We start from the raw sequence: 16,418 nt of genomic DNA, 5'->3' as shown, positions 1-16,418 counted from the left end.
CTGGATCCTATCTCAGGCAGCCTTCTCTGAGTAACTGCCATTTAATTTGAGCTGAGACCTGAACATGGATTTCCTGGCTCTGAACTATCAGCAAAAGTGAAGGGTCCCTGATGCCACATGAAATGCAAATGGGTTTCAGTCTGTGCTTTTTCCATCCATCCATCTAGCTATGAGTGCAAGGAAGACAGATCATAATGAAGTTTAAGACACTTGATTTTTCAACTCTCAAACAGGAATAGTAAGCAAATAATTTAAAAACCAACAATGTGAAAATCATAAGCCACATTCACTTGTTAGAGACGACATCAACACGTGACCGAGAGACAGTTCTACCATCAGCTCTGGTTCTTCAGGCACAGAAAATCAGCCTAAATTGAATAACATTAATTTTCACACTTGGGGAGAAGATTTGATGGAATGTAAACAGACACCCTGCAGGCTGGATGCACTGTTGGTTGTCATGAAGGTTTGAAGTTTCTCAGTGCTGCCTGTCAAGGGTGATCAAGTGGTTTAAGCAGTCACACACTCTGCTTTCAAAACCTAGCAAGGCTCGGCAGGCCACACAGGCATTCCTTGGGAACATGGCCCATTTCCCCACCCTGAAAACTGGCAGGTTCTTCCAGAGAAGGTGGAGGAAGGATGCACAGGAACAGGAAGAAGCGTTGCAGGATAAATGTGTAGCCTTACAAATCCATAAATGCAAGTCTGCAGAATAAATGCATAAAGTCTTTTTTGCATTTCCTATCACTGATGAGCCCACAAAGCTCTGCTGGCTGAATTGGGAGATTCTGCTCTCCATTTCTTTAGGTATAGGGAGATTAAGCATCTAACTTCAGGTCACTGAGCATGTTAGTGAGAACCCAAGAGATGGAAGATGTGGTGACTGATCCGAGATTAGGTTGCTTGAGCTCGTGCCTATAAAACCTCTGCTTTTTAGAACTGCATTTTTAGTCCTAATAAAGCAAGGAGATCAAACCAGTCAATCCTAAAGGAAATCAACCCTGAATATTCACTGGAAGGACTGATACTGAAGCTCCAATACTTTAGCCACCTGATGCGAGGAGCTGACTCGTTGGAAAAGACCCTGATGCTGGGAAAGATTGAAGGCAGAAGGAGAAGAGGACGACAGAGGATGAGATGGTTAGATGGCATCACTGACACAACTGACATGAATCTGAGCAAACTCTGGGAGATAGTGAAGGACAGGGAAGCCTGGTGTGTTACATGGGATCGCAAGAGTAGGACATGACTGAGTGACTGAACAACAACTAAATGCAGAGGCCATCTAAAGGTCATCTCCCTAGAAGGAAAATCAGTTAATTTAGGGCAAGAAAATTTCCTCAGTTTAAGAAATGTATCTTAGCAGGCTTTCATGGACATTCCCTTCCTCTTTGCCCAGGAGCTGATCTGTGGTGTCGGGCATGGCCTATGGACTGGTCTGTGCAAGAATATGGCCGGCTGCCCCCAAAACTTTTATCTACCACCGTCAGCTCTCAGCTTCCACACGACCACAGCAGAGTAAAAGAGGAGTCGGGGAACCAACTACATTTTAGTACATAGTAGTCATTTTCATGAAAAATACTACTGTTCCTGGAAGTAGAAGGAAGATTCCCTTTACCTGGATATCTTCCTACTTGAAAAAGCAAGAAAAGAGGGGAAGGTGAAAGGCAAAAAAAAAAAAAAAATCAAGCATTTTTAAGTTGCTTCTATTCTCATTAATAATTTCACCTAATATCTTGAAATAACTGAGCAAAACCAGAGGTAGCTCCTAACATGGGTGGGAGATACTGAACTAAAAAGAACATTTTGATACTGATGTTCCGTGATGAAAATTTCAAGCCCGTTCTGACAAGGATTTCCCACTGTTACTCCTTCCCTCAGTAAACATTTATTGAGTGCCAGGTACATAAAGATCCAAAGGGTTTTAATGAAGGCTGGGGCTGGATGTTGACAAAGAAGGCCTGTAATTCTCCCATTGAGTGGAGGAGATTCACACTAAGAAATGGTGCCCACGGAGAACATAGGCAAATAAGTGCTGCAGGACGGCCTTCACGCCCAGGTGGCAGCTGCAAGCACCAACGGGCCCGCAGAGGAGGAAGGAACACAGTGCATCCACATGTGACAACATCCAGCCTCTTCTTCCTGATGAAGCCTGATAGAAACTCACAACTGCATGTAATGAAACATGATGAGGATTCAGAATACACTCCCCGTGCTCTATGTGGGTCAACAGAATTAATATTTATGTCATTGTGATTTCTGCTTTGTTCCACATAAGCCCTTAGAGGAAATACAAAAAGAAGGATTTTTCTTTTAGGAAATTATTTTTGCCTAGGAAATCAAAGTATCTAAAGTAAGACTTAAAGATAAGATGATGATTGTAAGACAAATTGAAAATGGAAAATTATTGTTATTTTTAAAACAGTGGTCCCACACTTTTTTTTTTTTTGGTTCCTTTTTAAACCCATGAGGATTATAAAGGAAATCAAATCCTATGAATTACTCCTAACTTATTTATACCCATAACTTATTAAACAAATAAATGAATGTTCAAAAAATATTTTTTTTTCTTAGAGAGGGACATTTAACAGCCAGAAATATAGACTTCAGTTTAACCAAATATGCTAAACCCATGAGGCCTAAAGAATCCCAAGGCGCGGATAGGGAGAGAAGTCTCTGGCCATCCTGTAACACACCTGGGCTTTATCCTGGAATAATACAAGCTGCCAGAGCTCATCAGCTCCCCCTCCACTCAAGAATATAATAAGATCTCTGCCAGTCTAGTTTCCCCACATCTAATATTTTATTTTTGGCTTTCTGACCTACTAGTATGGGCTTCCCCAACGGCTCAAGCAGTAAAGAATCCACGTGCAATGTAAGAGACACAGGAAATGCAGGTTCCCTCCCTGGGTCAGGAAGATCCCCTGGAGGAGGAAATGGCAACCCCCTCCAGACATACTAGTGATAGAAATTCTGCAGAGTTACTAATTTTCAGTAAGAAACAGATAACGCATTTCACTTATTGACAAGACAGAGCTAAGAATGATGACAGACATTCCTGGGGAGCTTCCTTTTGTGGACAGTGGTCTATGTTTGCTCCGTGTGTGTGTGTGTGTGTGTGTGAGACAGATGAGTAAATGGGGAAACCAGGAATCTCAGTTTGCTCCGTGTGTGTGTGTGTGAGACAGATGAGTAAATGAGGAAACCAGGAATCTCAGTAAGTTAAAAAAGCTAAAGTAGCCAGTTTCACTCAGCCAGATCAAAAAAGAAATTGGCTAGATGCCCTGTTTTTAAGGAGTAATTTGGCTGCAAATATATTTGGAAAAACAAGTAAGTAAAGCCAAAAAAGGCTTCCTAGGTGGCTCTGTTGTAAAGAAACTGCCTGCCAATGCAGGAGACTCAGGTTCAATCCCTGGGTTGGGAAGATCCCCTGAAGAATGAAATGACCAATCACTCTTAAGATTCTTGCCTGGGAAATTGCTACAGACCATGCACTCACAAAGAGTTGGACAGAACTGAGTGACTGAGCACACACACACAATCAGAAAACACACACACACAAATTTTTGAATTCCTCGAAAGAGAACAATGTAACATCATGAGGTGATAGAGAAAAATACTCCCGAGTCTTAAAACTCCTAAGCACTTCATTGAGAGAGATTTTTAATTCAGACAATCTCATGTCTGAGAGGAGCACAATTATCACTCTGTTGAATGCTTATTTCAACATGTAGAGCTATGTGTAATGACCCAGGCAGACCACCCAGGCCTTTCTCAGGCTCCACCGAAGAGCAGAGTTCTGTCTTTAAAGGAAAGCTACTCTGGGCAGCAGGGAAACTTGGAAATCAGGCCAGGAAGGACATCCCCTTCCACTGGTTGGGACTTTACAGAGGTCCTCCCTACCGCTCATACTGCAAGAATGCCTTGGGTGTTTTGGGACCTGGACTCTGAGCTTCAACTGGAACATGGAGCAAAGCCGTCAAACATGTTATTCTCTATTTTCCCCTTTCCCTCTAACTTTTCCATTGGCCAAGGTGCTTGTCAGGGCCTTCCCAACTTAGCCTTAGCTCCTGGTAGGCAGGATCCAGAGACATCACTGCTATCTGCTATGCAATCCGTTTTACCTTTCTCTTAGCCAAGTATTAGAATCTCCTTGCAAGGCTCATCTGAAAAACATGGCTCCTCTTGAGTGTATACTCCACGTTTATAACTATGATTCCTAGGCATTGAAAAGTATTCTTATAATAGACTTTCTAAAAGACTATACAGATAATGGAACACATTAATAACTGTGAAGAGAGTGATTTGTGCCTGCCATTCTGTGCCCACGTGTGAAAAGGAAGGCCTGACAGACAGCGCCTCGTGTCACCAGCCTCCAGGCTACGTCTGCACCTTGGCCATTACAGCTGCTCACTTAGCTGTGGGCCACAGTAGGAGATGACTAAGCATGTGCAAACCTCCACTTGTTACCGAGTCCCCACGTCTCCTCCTCCTCCTCCTCCTGCTTTTTATTGGTAAAGGATGACCACACATCCAGTGGCTCTAGTCACACTTGTTTCACTCTCCGGCATCATTCAGTTGGTCACCAAGTCCTCTCATTTGTCAACTATTGCTCTGTCTCCTACCCTCCACTATTACTTCTTAGTTCAGATACAAAATTATCTGTTAACCAGTCTCCTTGTCTCCAGATTAGTTCTTCATGAATTTCCCTTTTTTGTGCCTCCTTAATTAGCTTCTAAAATATAAGGCTCACAATGAAATCATAAACATACATGAGGAAAACACAGGTGAATATGTTTATAATTTTGGAGTGGAAAAAGCATTTCTAAGCATGACCTAAAACCTAGAAGGCACAAATATAGTCACTTGAAAAATCTATAAGGTAAAAGGCACTGTATTCAAAGATACAAAAACAACTGGGGAAAAAATATCTGCACTATATATGGCAGGAAACATGCTAATTTCCTTCATACAAAGAGTTCTTCCAACTCACTAAGAAAAAAAAACTATTTATAAACTTGAAATAACATCTCGAGTCCATCTCTTGGCCACTCCACGAGAGGAAAAGCTAATGCAAACAATTATAAAGCTGGGAGGAAGGCACAAAGTGTCCTGCAAAGACTAGGTAATGAAAAATTGGTTAGCTATCAGTGTTAGCAACCCTGCTTCAAAGGCCCTGCCGAGATGCAATTACATCACACGTCAACACTGAGGCACCTTTCAGCAGCTGAAAAATGCCCCTGGACTCTCTTGTTTATACCTTTGGAACAGCAGAACATATTTGCACGGAACAAATCATTCCTTGTAAAGCTGGAAGGGCCTCTTTGCCTGCATTACTGATGCTTTAGCTTTGAGCCAGAAGGTTAAAGTTGTCGGGAATATTTCTGAACTCACACAACACCAAAACCTATTAGTCCATCAGCACAGCCTGGGCTGGGAGGCTACAGCAAATGCTCATCTGATGAAACTCACTGACTTTTCCATTTTGACCTGAGCTACGTGACAAAATAATATCTCCTGACAAGAAGGCAGAGTATCAGCAGAGTGACACTGCTGACATAACGGCACAAGAATCCTTACTCTACTGAGGAATATGATCATGCAAAATTAAGGTGTCAAACCCAGAGGAATAGGGTGGGGAGGCAGATGGGTGGGAGGTTCAGGATGGGGAGGAAACATGTATACCTGGGCCGATTTATGCTGATGTATGGCAAAAATCATCACAGTACTGTAAAGAAATTATCTTCCATTTAAAATATAAATTAATTTTTAAAAATTAAGGTGTCAAAATCCTAAGTGCTAATAGTACAGATGACTCATTTGTCAAATGGATGTTCAGATGAAATGGAAAATCCACTGCATCTATGAGTAGAAATAATTTTGTTAGGAAAGTGAATATCTCAAGAGGCTTATATATTTATATATATAGCTTTGTATATAAGTCTGGAGCACAGGCCAATTCACCTAATGCAAAGGAATCCAATGAAAAAACTCAAGACTGTATGAGTGTCTATTCACCAAACAGAGTTTTAAAAATGAAACTGAGACTCAAGCTGAAGTTTGATCATGAGAAAATCTGGGAAAAAGTGGAATGCAATTGTGAGTAAATTTGGGAAAAACAAAGAAGAAACATTAACCCCAATGAACAGTATTGGACATTAGAAAATGTATCCAAATATTTCTCAGCTTTGAAAATGTAGACCTGTATTGAGGGATCCAAGCACCAGAAGACACTATCACTATACAGTGGATGGCCAGTGTTTAAACAAGACTTTTTGCTGTTAGAACTGTCTTTAGCTGTGAGCACTTAACTCACAATGCTGCTGAGAATTCTGACAGAGAAATGAATTCAATTTTCTAAACAGTTCCCCAAAAAAGACAGCTGGATTTTTATGTTTCTGATTTAGACAATGAATTTGCAGAAATTCAAGCCTCAATTGATGGTTTTTCAAAACCCATTTGCTTCTATTATTTGCCTCTGGTGAAATTAATAGAGTATTTCTCAATAAATCTAGAGGCGGAGGAAGCCATTTTATTTCTGGCTGAAATGGGCTCACTGGGTTCACTACTGAGCATCACCAATGAAGACCCATGCTGGGAACATTTATATATATCATGCTGCCAGGGGCGGCCAGTCCAGAAATGCTCAACCTACACGCACACAAAACATGACAAAAGAGTGAATCCCACCATAGACCTCCTTCCTTTTCCATGAAGGAGATGAAGAATTATGCCTTACTTCAGGTGGTGAATGCCAGGGAATACTGCAACAGTGCTATTTCTTGGAGGGTATTAGAAGCTGAAGGGCAGGAGGTCAGAATAAACATTACTGAAATACACAATCTCGGCTTTGTCTTAGGCAGACCCAAGAGGGCCTCATCTTTGGCCCAACAGCTTATATGCCAAGTTAATAAACAAAAAGCAAGCAGCACAAATCTTACTTAAAATAAGCAGGTTTCTCTCCTTAGGCCCCGAGCTTTTAAAACCATGCAGTTGGGAAAGATAAGCAAGGAGACTCACTCTGGGAAGCGTAAAGCCCCTCGGCCACCCTGTCTTCATGTCCGTCATACTCCCTGCTGGACAGCTGTCTGTTGGCTGTCTCCAGTCGATCTGGACATAGAGAGGAGATGGTTACAAAGAAATGCATGTGGATCTAAGTCATCCTGCAACTGACAAATGACCTGGGTGCTGAGAGCTGGTAGGGAGAGCTGCCCAGGCAGGAGCCCCAAACTGAACAACTCCTGGGGAGGAACAAGATGTTCCGAAACATCAAAAGGAAAATCTAGTGGCCATGCTGTGCCTCTATGCAATCTAATGCCAAGGGATACACCAGTGGCAGGCAGTTAAGAGCAGGTACCTGAAAGTCCAGCAAAGTCCTCACAAAGGGCTTGAGTTCCCCTGGCCTCAAACCCAGCCCTCATCTAAACTTGACTATCAGTTCTCTGTAGCTGGGAAATAAAAAGTTGAAAATAACAAATAAATAAATACTAGGAAACAAGTCAAGATGACTTAATGGATGAAGACTCTACTCAGTGAGTTCTAGGTTTGCTCATGCCATTTGGTCAGTCTTCATTTACTCAATTAAATAATTCAACCTAACAAGGTTTTACTGAGCATATATCATATCCAAAACTGAAGGGTTTACAGTAATAAAAAAAAAAAAAATGTAGGTTCCAGCTACAGACTCCAAGTACACTGAGTCTTTTGACATGAGAGAAGTGAAAAAAATGGCTTGGCTGAGTAAAGTGAAGTACAAGTTCATGGGTCAAATCAATCTGCACATGGGAGGTTGTCAAGATCCTGCAACATGGGACCCGAGCTTTCAGGAAGTTGATATATGTTTACTCTTCTCATAACCGTGGGTTTGTTTTTTCTCCAAGAGGGACAAGTGTCTGTCTTCTACACTATATACTGAGCAAGTGTTAAGTGTTGGCTTTCAAAGAATGCAATCAAATGCATCAGCTTGATATGGTAAGCGTTGTGCATGCAACACTGTTCTTTTCAGACATTCCCATTCACAACATGAATCATGCTAGGTGCATCTGAAGCAAGAAGGAGCTGCAAACATATTCCCTCCCTTTCACAGACTCATGCCTAGAGGTTGTTGCTTCTCAGCCTCAGTGCTGCACTGGACAACCTGTAAGGTGAAAAGAACACTTCTGCTCTTTGGGGCCCCTTCCCCAGGAGGTTGGGATTTGCAAGGTTACCTAACACAACCTGGACCTGAAGTTAGACTGTTAGCTACATGGGGCGAGGATGTTTAGGGCAGGGAAAACGTGAGTGATGTACCTCGGAGGTCTCTGTTGAAGTCATGGAGCCTTCGAATCTCGCCTTCGAGTTTGTTCCTCATCGCTTTGTCCAGCGACTCTCGCTTGGTGGTAGACTTGACCAGGCTCTCATAAGCTTCCGAGATTCTCTGAAGTTCTTTTTCAAACTGAAAGAAAGAAACAGCATGGAAGTGGAACATCTGACATTCTCACCCATGACTTAGTTATACTGATTCTTGGACGTTCCCAGTGTGAAGGCTGTATCTTTAACACAGCCTTTCTGCACCTCAAGTATGGCTAGCAAATCCTGCAGTCGACTTCACTCCCCCGTGTCCCCCAGGGCCACGTTAGGATCCTGTGAATGACAGACTCACAAGTCTGGCGGGACCATCTGATACCAGCTGGTACATCCGCCGTCTCTCAGTACAATGTCCGTCAGATGTCTGTCAGGAAGGGGTGAATTTAAACATAACTCATACTCTTATACTTTGTATGGTAATTTATAACTATTATTTTTCCAAGTCAACTTAAGAAAAATATTAAAGCACAAGCAAATGAAAGGATCACAACTAGAACCCAAATTGCCTGACTCCAAGCACAGTGCTCTTCCTGAGACCCTCGTCCCTGCAGGAATATAAAATCCACATGAAGAAAGGTTTCATCGCTTAGTTTTGTGACCCTCTGTCTACGAAATTATCTATATAAAGGACTATTGGATTCGCATCTAAGTGTAAACCAATCTGCCAAGATTGGTTCTCTTTATGTGAAACACAGAGGTTTCTCTTTATGTGAGGGAACTGAAAAGACATGAATTAAAACCACCTTTTCTCTTTTGTATTTCACTAAATCCAGGGCTGTCACTGGTAAAGTCTTTAATCTATGGCATATATAAATCTATAACAAGTAGCTGAAACTGTTATAACAGGAGTATAACACAATAGCATGTTTTAAAGTAGATATTAACAAATCCCATTTTATCGTTGTGCAACATACACGCAGAAGAAAAAGTAAAGTGAAAGTTGCTCAGTCGTGTCCGACTCTGTGGACACTCTACAGTCCATGGAATTCTCTAGGCCAGAATACTAGAGTGGGTAGCCTTTCCCTTCTCCAGAGGATCTTCCCAACCCAGGGATCGAACCCAGGTCTCCCACACTGTAGGCACGTTCTTTACCAGCTGAGCCTCAAGGGAAGCCCAGAAAAAGTAGAGTGCCCACAATCTTGGCTACTAAAAGTTGGAATCAGAGGCAAAGTGGCGGGGTTGAGAACTCCAGCACCCCTCCCGGGGCACAAAGAGGCCTGCACCGCATGTTGGTCTCTTCACAGGAGAGCTGTGTCACCGTAAGCCAGGTACCCTGACTGCCTGAACTCCAACTGCCCAGATCAGAGAGTCCCTGCTTAGACTCCTGTAACCACTGATAAACCAATACCTATCCTATCAGACACCTATCACACTGCGTGTCCGGTGCCCGGGGAACAGACCTAAGACAGTGCCTGGTCTTGCGGGCCCCGCAGCCTCACTGGCCTGTGTGTAGGCTTGCACACCTCTCCAGTGCAGTCTGACAAAAGGTGTGGTGACTTCATGCTCTGGTAGCCTAGAGACAAAGTCCCTGATGTAGCAGGGGTAAGGAGGGGCTTCTTTAAAACAAGATTTCAGAGAAAATGCCAGTTAAAATGAGTCCTCAGGGATCAACAGGAACTTGCCAAGCAGAAAAGAAAAGGCTAAAGGGCTCTGGCATTCAAGGCAGAAGACAGGGAGGGCTTGGGCCAAGACAGAGCCACCAAAGAGTGTCTGACAGGCAGGTCATCTGGGGATGGGAGCAAGGGGCGAGAGGCGGGAGCAAGGCAGCCCAGAGGCAGGGCTGTGAAGAGACAGCTCGGGGAGCGGAGGGCAGCATAAATCTCACCTGAGGCTTTACAGAGTTCAGACTAAAGGACGGGGTTGCCGAGGCAGGAGGCAGGAGAAAGGAGTCCAGGCCAAAGCTACTGCGAACAGTTCAGGGACACGTGACAAAGAGTGAACCCAGACAACCAAAAAGACAGATCCCAAAGACACTGAAGAGTAGGCTCGGTTGGCCTCCGTGACGGGTCTGGACGGGCACGGAGAAAGGAACCAAATGCAGTCACAGCTCAGAAGACGGAGTAACAAGAGTCAGCCAAGATAAATGATGATAAGGCACACACGTTTACCAAAGAAAGGAAACCAGTCTGGGTTTGGAGATACCACGCCTGTAGGGCCTGCAGAACAAGGGCAAAGATTTCCAGCTAGCCAGGGAGAGACAGGTCTGAAAGTCGGGAGGGCAAAGTCGTGCCACTACGTGCAGAGGACAGATGAGGCCACGAAGTGGAGACCACTTAGGGAGATCACCAGAGGCTCCCAGGGCTGAGGATGGCGCGCTGACGCTGTAGGAGATGGTGGGACAGGAGGACCCGGGAGAGAGAGCCCCACACAGGGACGCCGCAGCAGCCAGGGAGCCAGAGACTAAAGGAGACAGAGTGTGGTCACTGCCCCAGAGCCTGCAACGGAGCCAAGACACATCAGAGAAGAGGTGGATGAAGAGGCTGCAGGGCGTCGGGCCTCCTGCTCGGCTGCCTCCAACCGGGGCGGCGCAGAACACCGAGGCTCCGTTCGTCGTGGCTGTTTCCAAAGGCCTCCTAATACCAGAGTGGGTTCCTCCACAGTCCCCTTATTTCAACGAGGCCTTTCTATCTCTTCCAAAGATATCATGAATTATTGGTCATGTGGCAGCAGAAAGAACAGCCTGTCCTGATTCCTGCTCATAGTCCTACCACAAAATTATGCTCCTTCCTTTCAATTTTGTTTTCAGAAGAGATGGCTCCAAAACATACCACCACTTCTATGCTAATTTTGTCTGTAAAAGGTGGCCTTTGCTTTCAGACAGATGGGCAATGCTGCAGGGACAATCCCCAGTAAGACGGGGCACCAGTGAAGCCTTCTTCAACTAGGCCACCCACAGGAACTTCCCTCCACCTGATTTCACATACTCTCCTATGTTATATTCATCGGACTGGAGTGCTGATGCATTCTGTGTTTCAGATTTGATTGTCAACTCCTTGAGAGCAGAAATAGCCCCACAGCCCTAGACTTGTGCCCTGCCTCATGACAAAAGTACCGACTGCATAATTAACATTTAAATCTCTTACAGAACTACAACTACATGTAGGAAGTTAGCAAGATGAGATTGTGATTCAACATCAGGGAGAATTTCCTAACAATCTCTTCCAGAAATCTACCCAGTAGTGAGCGTCTCTGCTCTGGAAGCATTCAAGTAAAAAAATGAATGACCTCCTTTCAGAGACATGAGGTTTCTAAGGAGAGGGAAATTGGACTAGAATCACTCTAAGAATTTTAAGTCTAAAGCTCTGTGGTTTCTGACTGCACACTTCTTCAGAGCCTCGGGTCAGAACATCTTAAGGCTTTTTTAATGTCACTTCCTGGGTGGTGATGGTAGTAAAGAATCCGCCTGCCAATACAGGAGACTTAAAAGACAAGGCTTCGATCCCTAGGTTGGGAAGATCCCCTGGAGAAGGGCATGGCAACCCACTCCAGTATCCTTGCTTAGAGAATGTGATGGACAGGGGAGCCTGGGAGGCTACAGTCCAGAGGGTCGCACAGAGTTGGATGTGACAGAAATGACCTAGCACATGCACGCGATGTGTGTCAGAGGTGAAAGGAGTTGGACAGGTTGGTCTTGATATACAGACCATCTGGGTCAGTCCCAAGTCTGAGCAGGAACGTATGAAGAGAGTTTGCCTCCACAGCTCCCAGCCTCCCTTCCAGCAAAGACGTCAGAAAGCTCTTAGGGCAGGCTGCAGGAGACCTGGGAATCTCTGAGAAGCAATCCCTGGCCCAGAAACGGAACTCCAAGCAGAGTGGAAAGCTTATAGTTTCATCAGGGGCTGCCGCCATGAAGCAAAGGGGCAGAGAGGAGCTGTGAGAAAGTCTCAGCCCTTCCCAGTTTAGAGACCGGCTTGTTCCCAGACAACTTTAGATGCACAACTCAGGGACCTATAGGGTTGAAGACAGGCCTGCTGTCCATGCCTCAGACTGCCCGGTCACAGCCACTGCTGCTTCACTCACAAAAAAGAGGGTCTTTACTAAAGAAAGCCCAGAGGAACCATCGACGTGTGGCTTTTCAAACATCTACCTACACCCCAGTGGCTTCTGAGGCCAACCTGCTCAGCAGCCCACAGTCTGGTCCTGCTGGAAATTCCGTGCATGAATTATGCTTCAGGGAAACTGGGAGGAAAAAGAAGCAGAATGAGTGACCAAAAGGAAGTGATGAAAAACCGCCACTCTCTCTGGGGGTCCGTGGTCCTCATTCCAACACTAACAGGGATAATCACTACCCTGCCCCTCTCTGGAAACAGGGTCTTCATTTCCAGGTGGCTCTTTGGCAGCCTCTGAGCTCAGTCGTTTTTTCCTGCTGTGTTCCTGGCATGCCGCACATAGGCTAAGCCCTGCAATTAAAAATTCATGTATTTTTGGTTCTGCCCTGGAGATGAATCTCCGTGAGCACTCCCGAGGCGGTGAAGGATTCCAGAATGGGCGCTCCTGCCAACACAGGGCGGCCACATCCTACGGCGTGGCATGACCCAAAGTGGGGGTCTTCATCCCCGAGGAGTACAGTCACCTCACTGGACAAGCCTCTCCCCAGACCTGAGGCTCAAATAAGAGACACAGCTACAGAGACACATGGAGAGGTGAGGCCTGGAGTAGGGCGACCTCGGGAACACAAGCCTTGAACCACCCAGTCATGATTTCAGGCCGCTCTTGTGTCTCTTGGTCCCAGTTGCCAAGGAGATCTACGGAACTAGTGCTGAATATGGCACGTATCCATCAAAATCTGAGTTTTCAAACCAACAGTTTCAATTAGATACATGACTAATTCGTGATTAATGAAATGTAATATTTACAGAACCATTCACAACATTCAAAGGACTGAAGGAGTTTGGGATTTCAGAAAGGGTACAGCCTTCGATTTTCCCCCTTTTCCAGAAGTTACCAAAATGCTTTTGGCAGCCAAACTTAAGGATCATACCTGTGCAGGGAAATTGAGTCCCTGGGAGGCTGATTTTGGTTTTCAAAAACAGAAATGGTTATCGACATCAAGAGATATGTGTTACAGGCCAATAAAAATACGTTTGAATTTTTAAAAAGTCAATGAAGAATAACAAGAACTCCCAGTTTCTGCATCTTCCCTGTACTGTTCAAAAATATTCATGGAAAAGAGGGAGAATGACACTCGGCCCTCAGCAGAGTCTGCACGGCTCCTGGAAACATCTGCCACTGGGCTCTCAGAGAGAGAGAGAGAAAAAAAAAACTGACTGGCTTCCCAGGAAGTGCTGAGGTGGCCCGTCCCAATTTTCAGCCTGGACCAGGAAAGAAGCTGCCCTGGGAGGTGTGAGAGGCAACCCAAGGCCTGAGCGTGACCTCCAGGCAAGGCCAGGAGCCTGCACATGGGCTCAGGCACGACTGGCCCAGGGCGGAGGCCACCATCTTTGGGCAGCCCACGGGTCCCGGCCCCTCGTCTTGTCGCCTCCAGTAAAGGTGGTCAGACCTCTCTGAGCCAAGCCTGGTCTTGACTTCGGGGAGCTCCAGACCCTTGCCGCGGAAGCTCCACACAAACGTGCTGGAACAGGTCCCGTCTGTGAACGGTTGCATCATCCCACCCACGGCACCCAGCCGATGGCTGCCAGCCCTCGGGGGAATCAGAGGGGCTGGCGGCTCCGACACCCGGACCGGCAGAAAGGCCAGGCTTTACGGAGAGGTCAACACTGAGCCATGAGCCGGTGGGCCAGCCGGGAGCAAGCCCTGGCATACGGAACCAAAGGGCAACGCTGCTGTGCTCAAGGGCGTTTACATTCCCACCTTTTCTCTCTGCAAAAGCTCGACCTGCCCAGGACAGGGCACACAGGCCGCTTTGTCCCCAGAAAGGAAACTCCGGAGACCCCGTGGCTCTGCTGCCTGAAACTATCCTATGACTTTTGTCCCTCACCTGCAGGGCCTTGCCACCTGCAGCTTTTCAGGTGCTGGCGGGTGGGTCATGGTGAAATCACTGCCTGTGACAGTTCACTCTCGCTAGATGTCTCCCTCTTGACTTTGGCTCTCGGCAAAAAGCCCTAAGAGTGAAGGCTGCTGTGCGTCCTAACGTTCCCATGACAAAGACACGGGCTGGAATTCTGCAGTATCTCCCCACCTGCTGAGTCACAAGCAGAAGGAGAGCATGCCGGAACGCGCACTCTGCCCTCGGTGCTGAGGCATGACTGCTTTTTTTGCAGAGACCAGCTAATGAAACCAGTACGGCAATCACCAGGTTCCTGCATGAAATCCCAGATGTAAAGGGAGAACCTGCCTCTCTCAGCTTACTGCTCCGTACCCTCTCGGTGTCCCCTCTCCCACACTGTCCGTTTGGGGAGATGCTGCACAGCTGCTGAGTCCCTGTCCAGGGGCACCTCTCCTATCTCTCCTGTAGCCCCTTGACCTTCTACTGCAGGTTTAGCTTGGGTGACTCCACCCCCCCACCCCTGCTTTTTTTACATAATCACAATAGGAAAAGATGTTTATCAGTTTTCACAATCAATACAAGATGATTACAACTGCAAGCCATAATGGGAACATGATTAACCTAACAATATAAAATAATTACCATTTGGCAGGGGGGCATCAGGCAGAGTGATGAGGTAAGTGGAAGTACATATATGCCCAGGTTTTCATCTGCTCAGCCAGCCTATATCTTTTGGTTGGTGCATTTAATCCATTTACGTTTAAGGTAATTATCGATATGTATTATCCTATTACCGTTTTTTTAATTGTTTGGGGTTTATTTTCTGTAGTTAGGTCTTTTCTTCTCTTGTTTCCTGCCTAGAGAAATTCCTTTAGCATTGGCTATAAAGCTGGTTTGGGGGTGCTGAATTCTCTTAACTTTTGCTTGTCGGGAAAGCTTTTGATTTCTCCATTAAACCTGAAGGAGTGACTCTCCCTCTTTTGGAAGATAAGCTCCTCCAAGGGAGGCACCCTGGCATATTTATTTTGTCTTCCTAAAGTCTTACATGGTGCCTGGCATAAAGAGGTGTGGAATTAAAACGCTGGCCAGTGAGTCAGTGAATCAACCCCCTTGAGCCGTAAGGAACCATGTCCCTTTCAGAGAACCTTCGCTCTGGCCTCATCTCCTGCTGTTCCTGCCGTCTGAGCTCTGTGTCCACTTGCTTTCTCCCACTTGACCTGCTCCTCTCCGCCTTGCCTTAGGTCCCGCTTGCCCCCGATCCAATCCGTCTAGCTGGAATACCGAGAACCTTCCCCCCGCCCAGTCCCCGGGGAAGCCCCCTACCTTGTGGAGCTTGTCGGCGTTGTCATAGTAACCCTGCAGCTCCTGGTGCAGCACGCGGTTCTCCTCCGTGAGGATCTCCACCATCTGCTGGGCTCGCTCCACGATCGCGAAGGCGTCCGGGCCAAGTTGCTGGCTGGGCGAGGCGGCGGGCGGGGGCGGCGCGGCCCCCAGGGCCATGGGAGCTGCGAGCGGCAGGGGCACGGAGTGCAGCGGCCCGCTGACCGAGGAGTTCTGCGAGGGCACTGGGCTGTGCTGCTGCGCCGTGGACGGGAAAGGAAGCTGGCATGGGCGGCTGCAAGGGGACAGACCAGGGGTCAGAGCCCAGGCCACAGGCTGGGGCAGGGGTGAAAAAGCCCACAGCACAGGCACTGAGGGTGGTCCCAACCCACAGTGATGCCGGGGGTCAGCATCAATGCAGGGTCCAGCTGGGCTGAGAGATGCAGCTTCAACCCTCCATCCCACAGATATTCAGCGCTCTCTCTGAATCTGCACTGCTCTGCTCATCGGGAAATGGTGGACCAGACAGACAAGGTCCTTCCCTGCTCTCATGAAGCTTATGTTCTTGGAGAGAGAGAGATGGGCACACCACCAAGTGATGAACATGCAAAACTGAGTATTGAAAAGCGACACCTCTACAAGAATCAACCCGAGGGACAGGGACAGGGAATCACTGAGTGGCCAGTTCATACAGAGGGGTCAGGGAAATGGTCTCAGAAGCGGACGCCTGAGCCGAAGTCTATTGACAGACAGAGAGTAAAGAGTGGTTGGGGGCAGCGGGTGGAGAAGCGGGGAGAGTTTTCCA

At 46.5% G+C, this 16,418-nt stretch overlaps 1 protein-coding gene across 9 annotated transcripts in view; it reads right to left on the bottom strand.

Moving 5' to 3' along the window:
* AMOTL1 (angiomotin like 1) overlaps positions 1-16,418 on the bottom strand; it is a 208,455-nt gene that overhangs the window by 51,559 nt on the left and 140,478 nt on the right. For all 9 annotated transcript variants that reach the window (XM_020885530.2, XM_020885523.2, XM_020885534.2 and 6 more), the window contains 3 exons: positions 15,617-15,908; positions 8,290-8,434; positions 7,021-7,110 (listed from right to left, as the gene is read on the bottom strand). In XM_020885530.2, the coding sequence (XP_020741189.2) occupies positions 7,021-7,110; positions 8,290-8,434; positions 15,617-15,908 (527 nt within the window). The remainder of the gene's footprint in view (positions 1-7,020; positions 7,111-8,289; positions 8,435-15,616; positions 15,909-16,418) is intronic.

This window comes from Odocoileus virginianus, chromosome 10 (assembly GCF_023699985.2).
Source record: "Odocoileus virginianus isolate 20LAN1187 ecotype Illinois chromosome 10, Ovbor_1.2, whole genome shotgun sequence".
In the NCBI taxonomy this organism is placed as follows: Eukaryota; Metazoa; Chordata; class Mammalia; order Artiodactyla; family Cervidae; genus Odocoileus; species Odocoileus virginianus.
The sequence above is the reverse complement of the archived record's forward strand: the minus strand, read 5'-3'. Positions and strand labels throughout refer to the sequence as shown.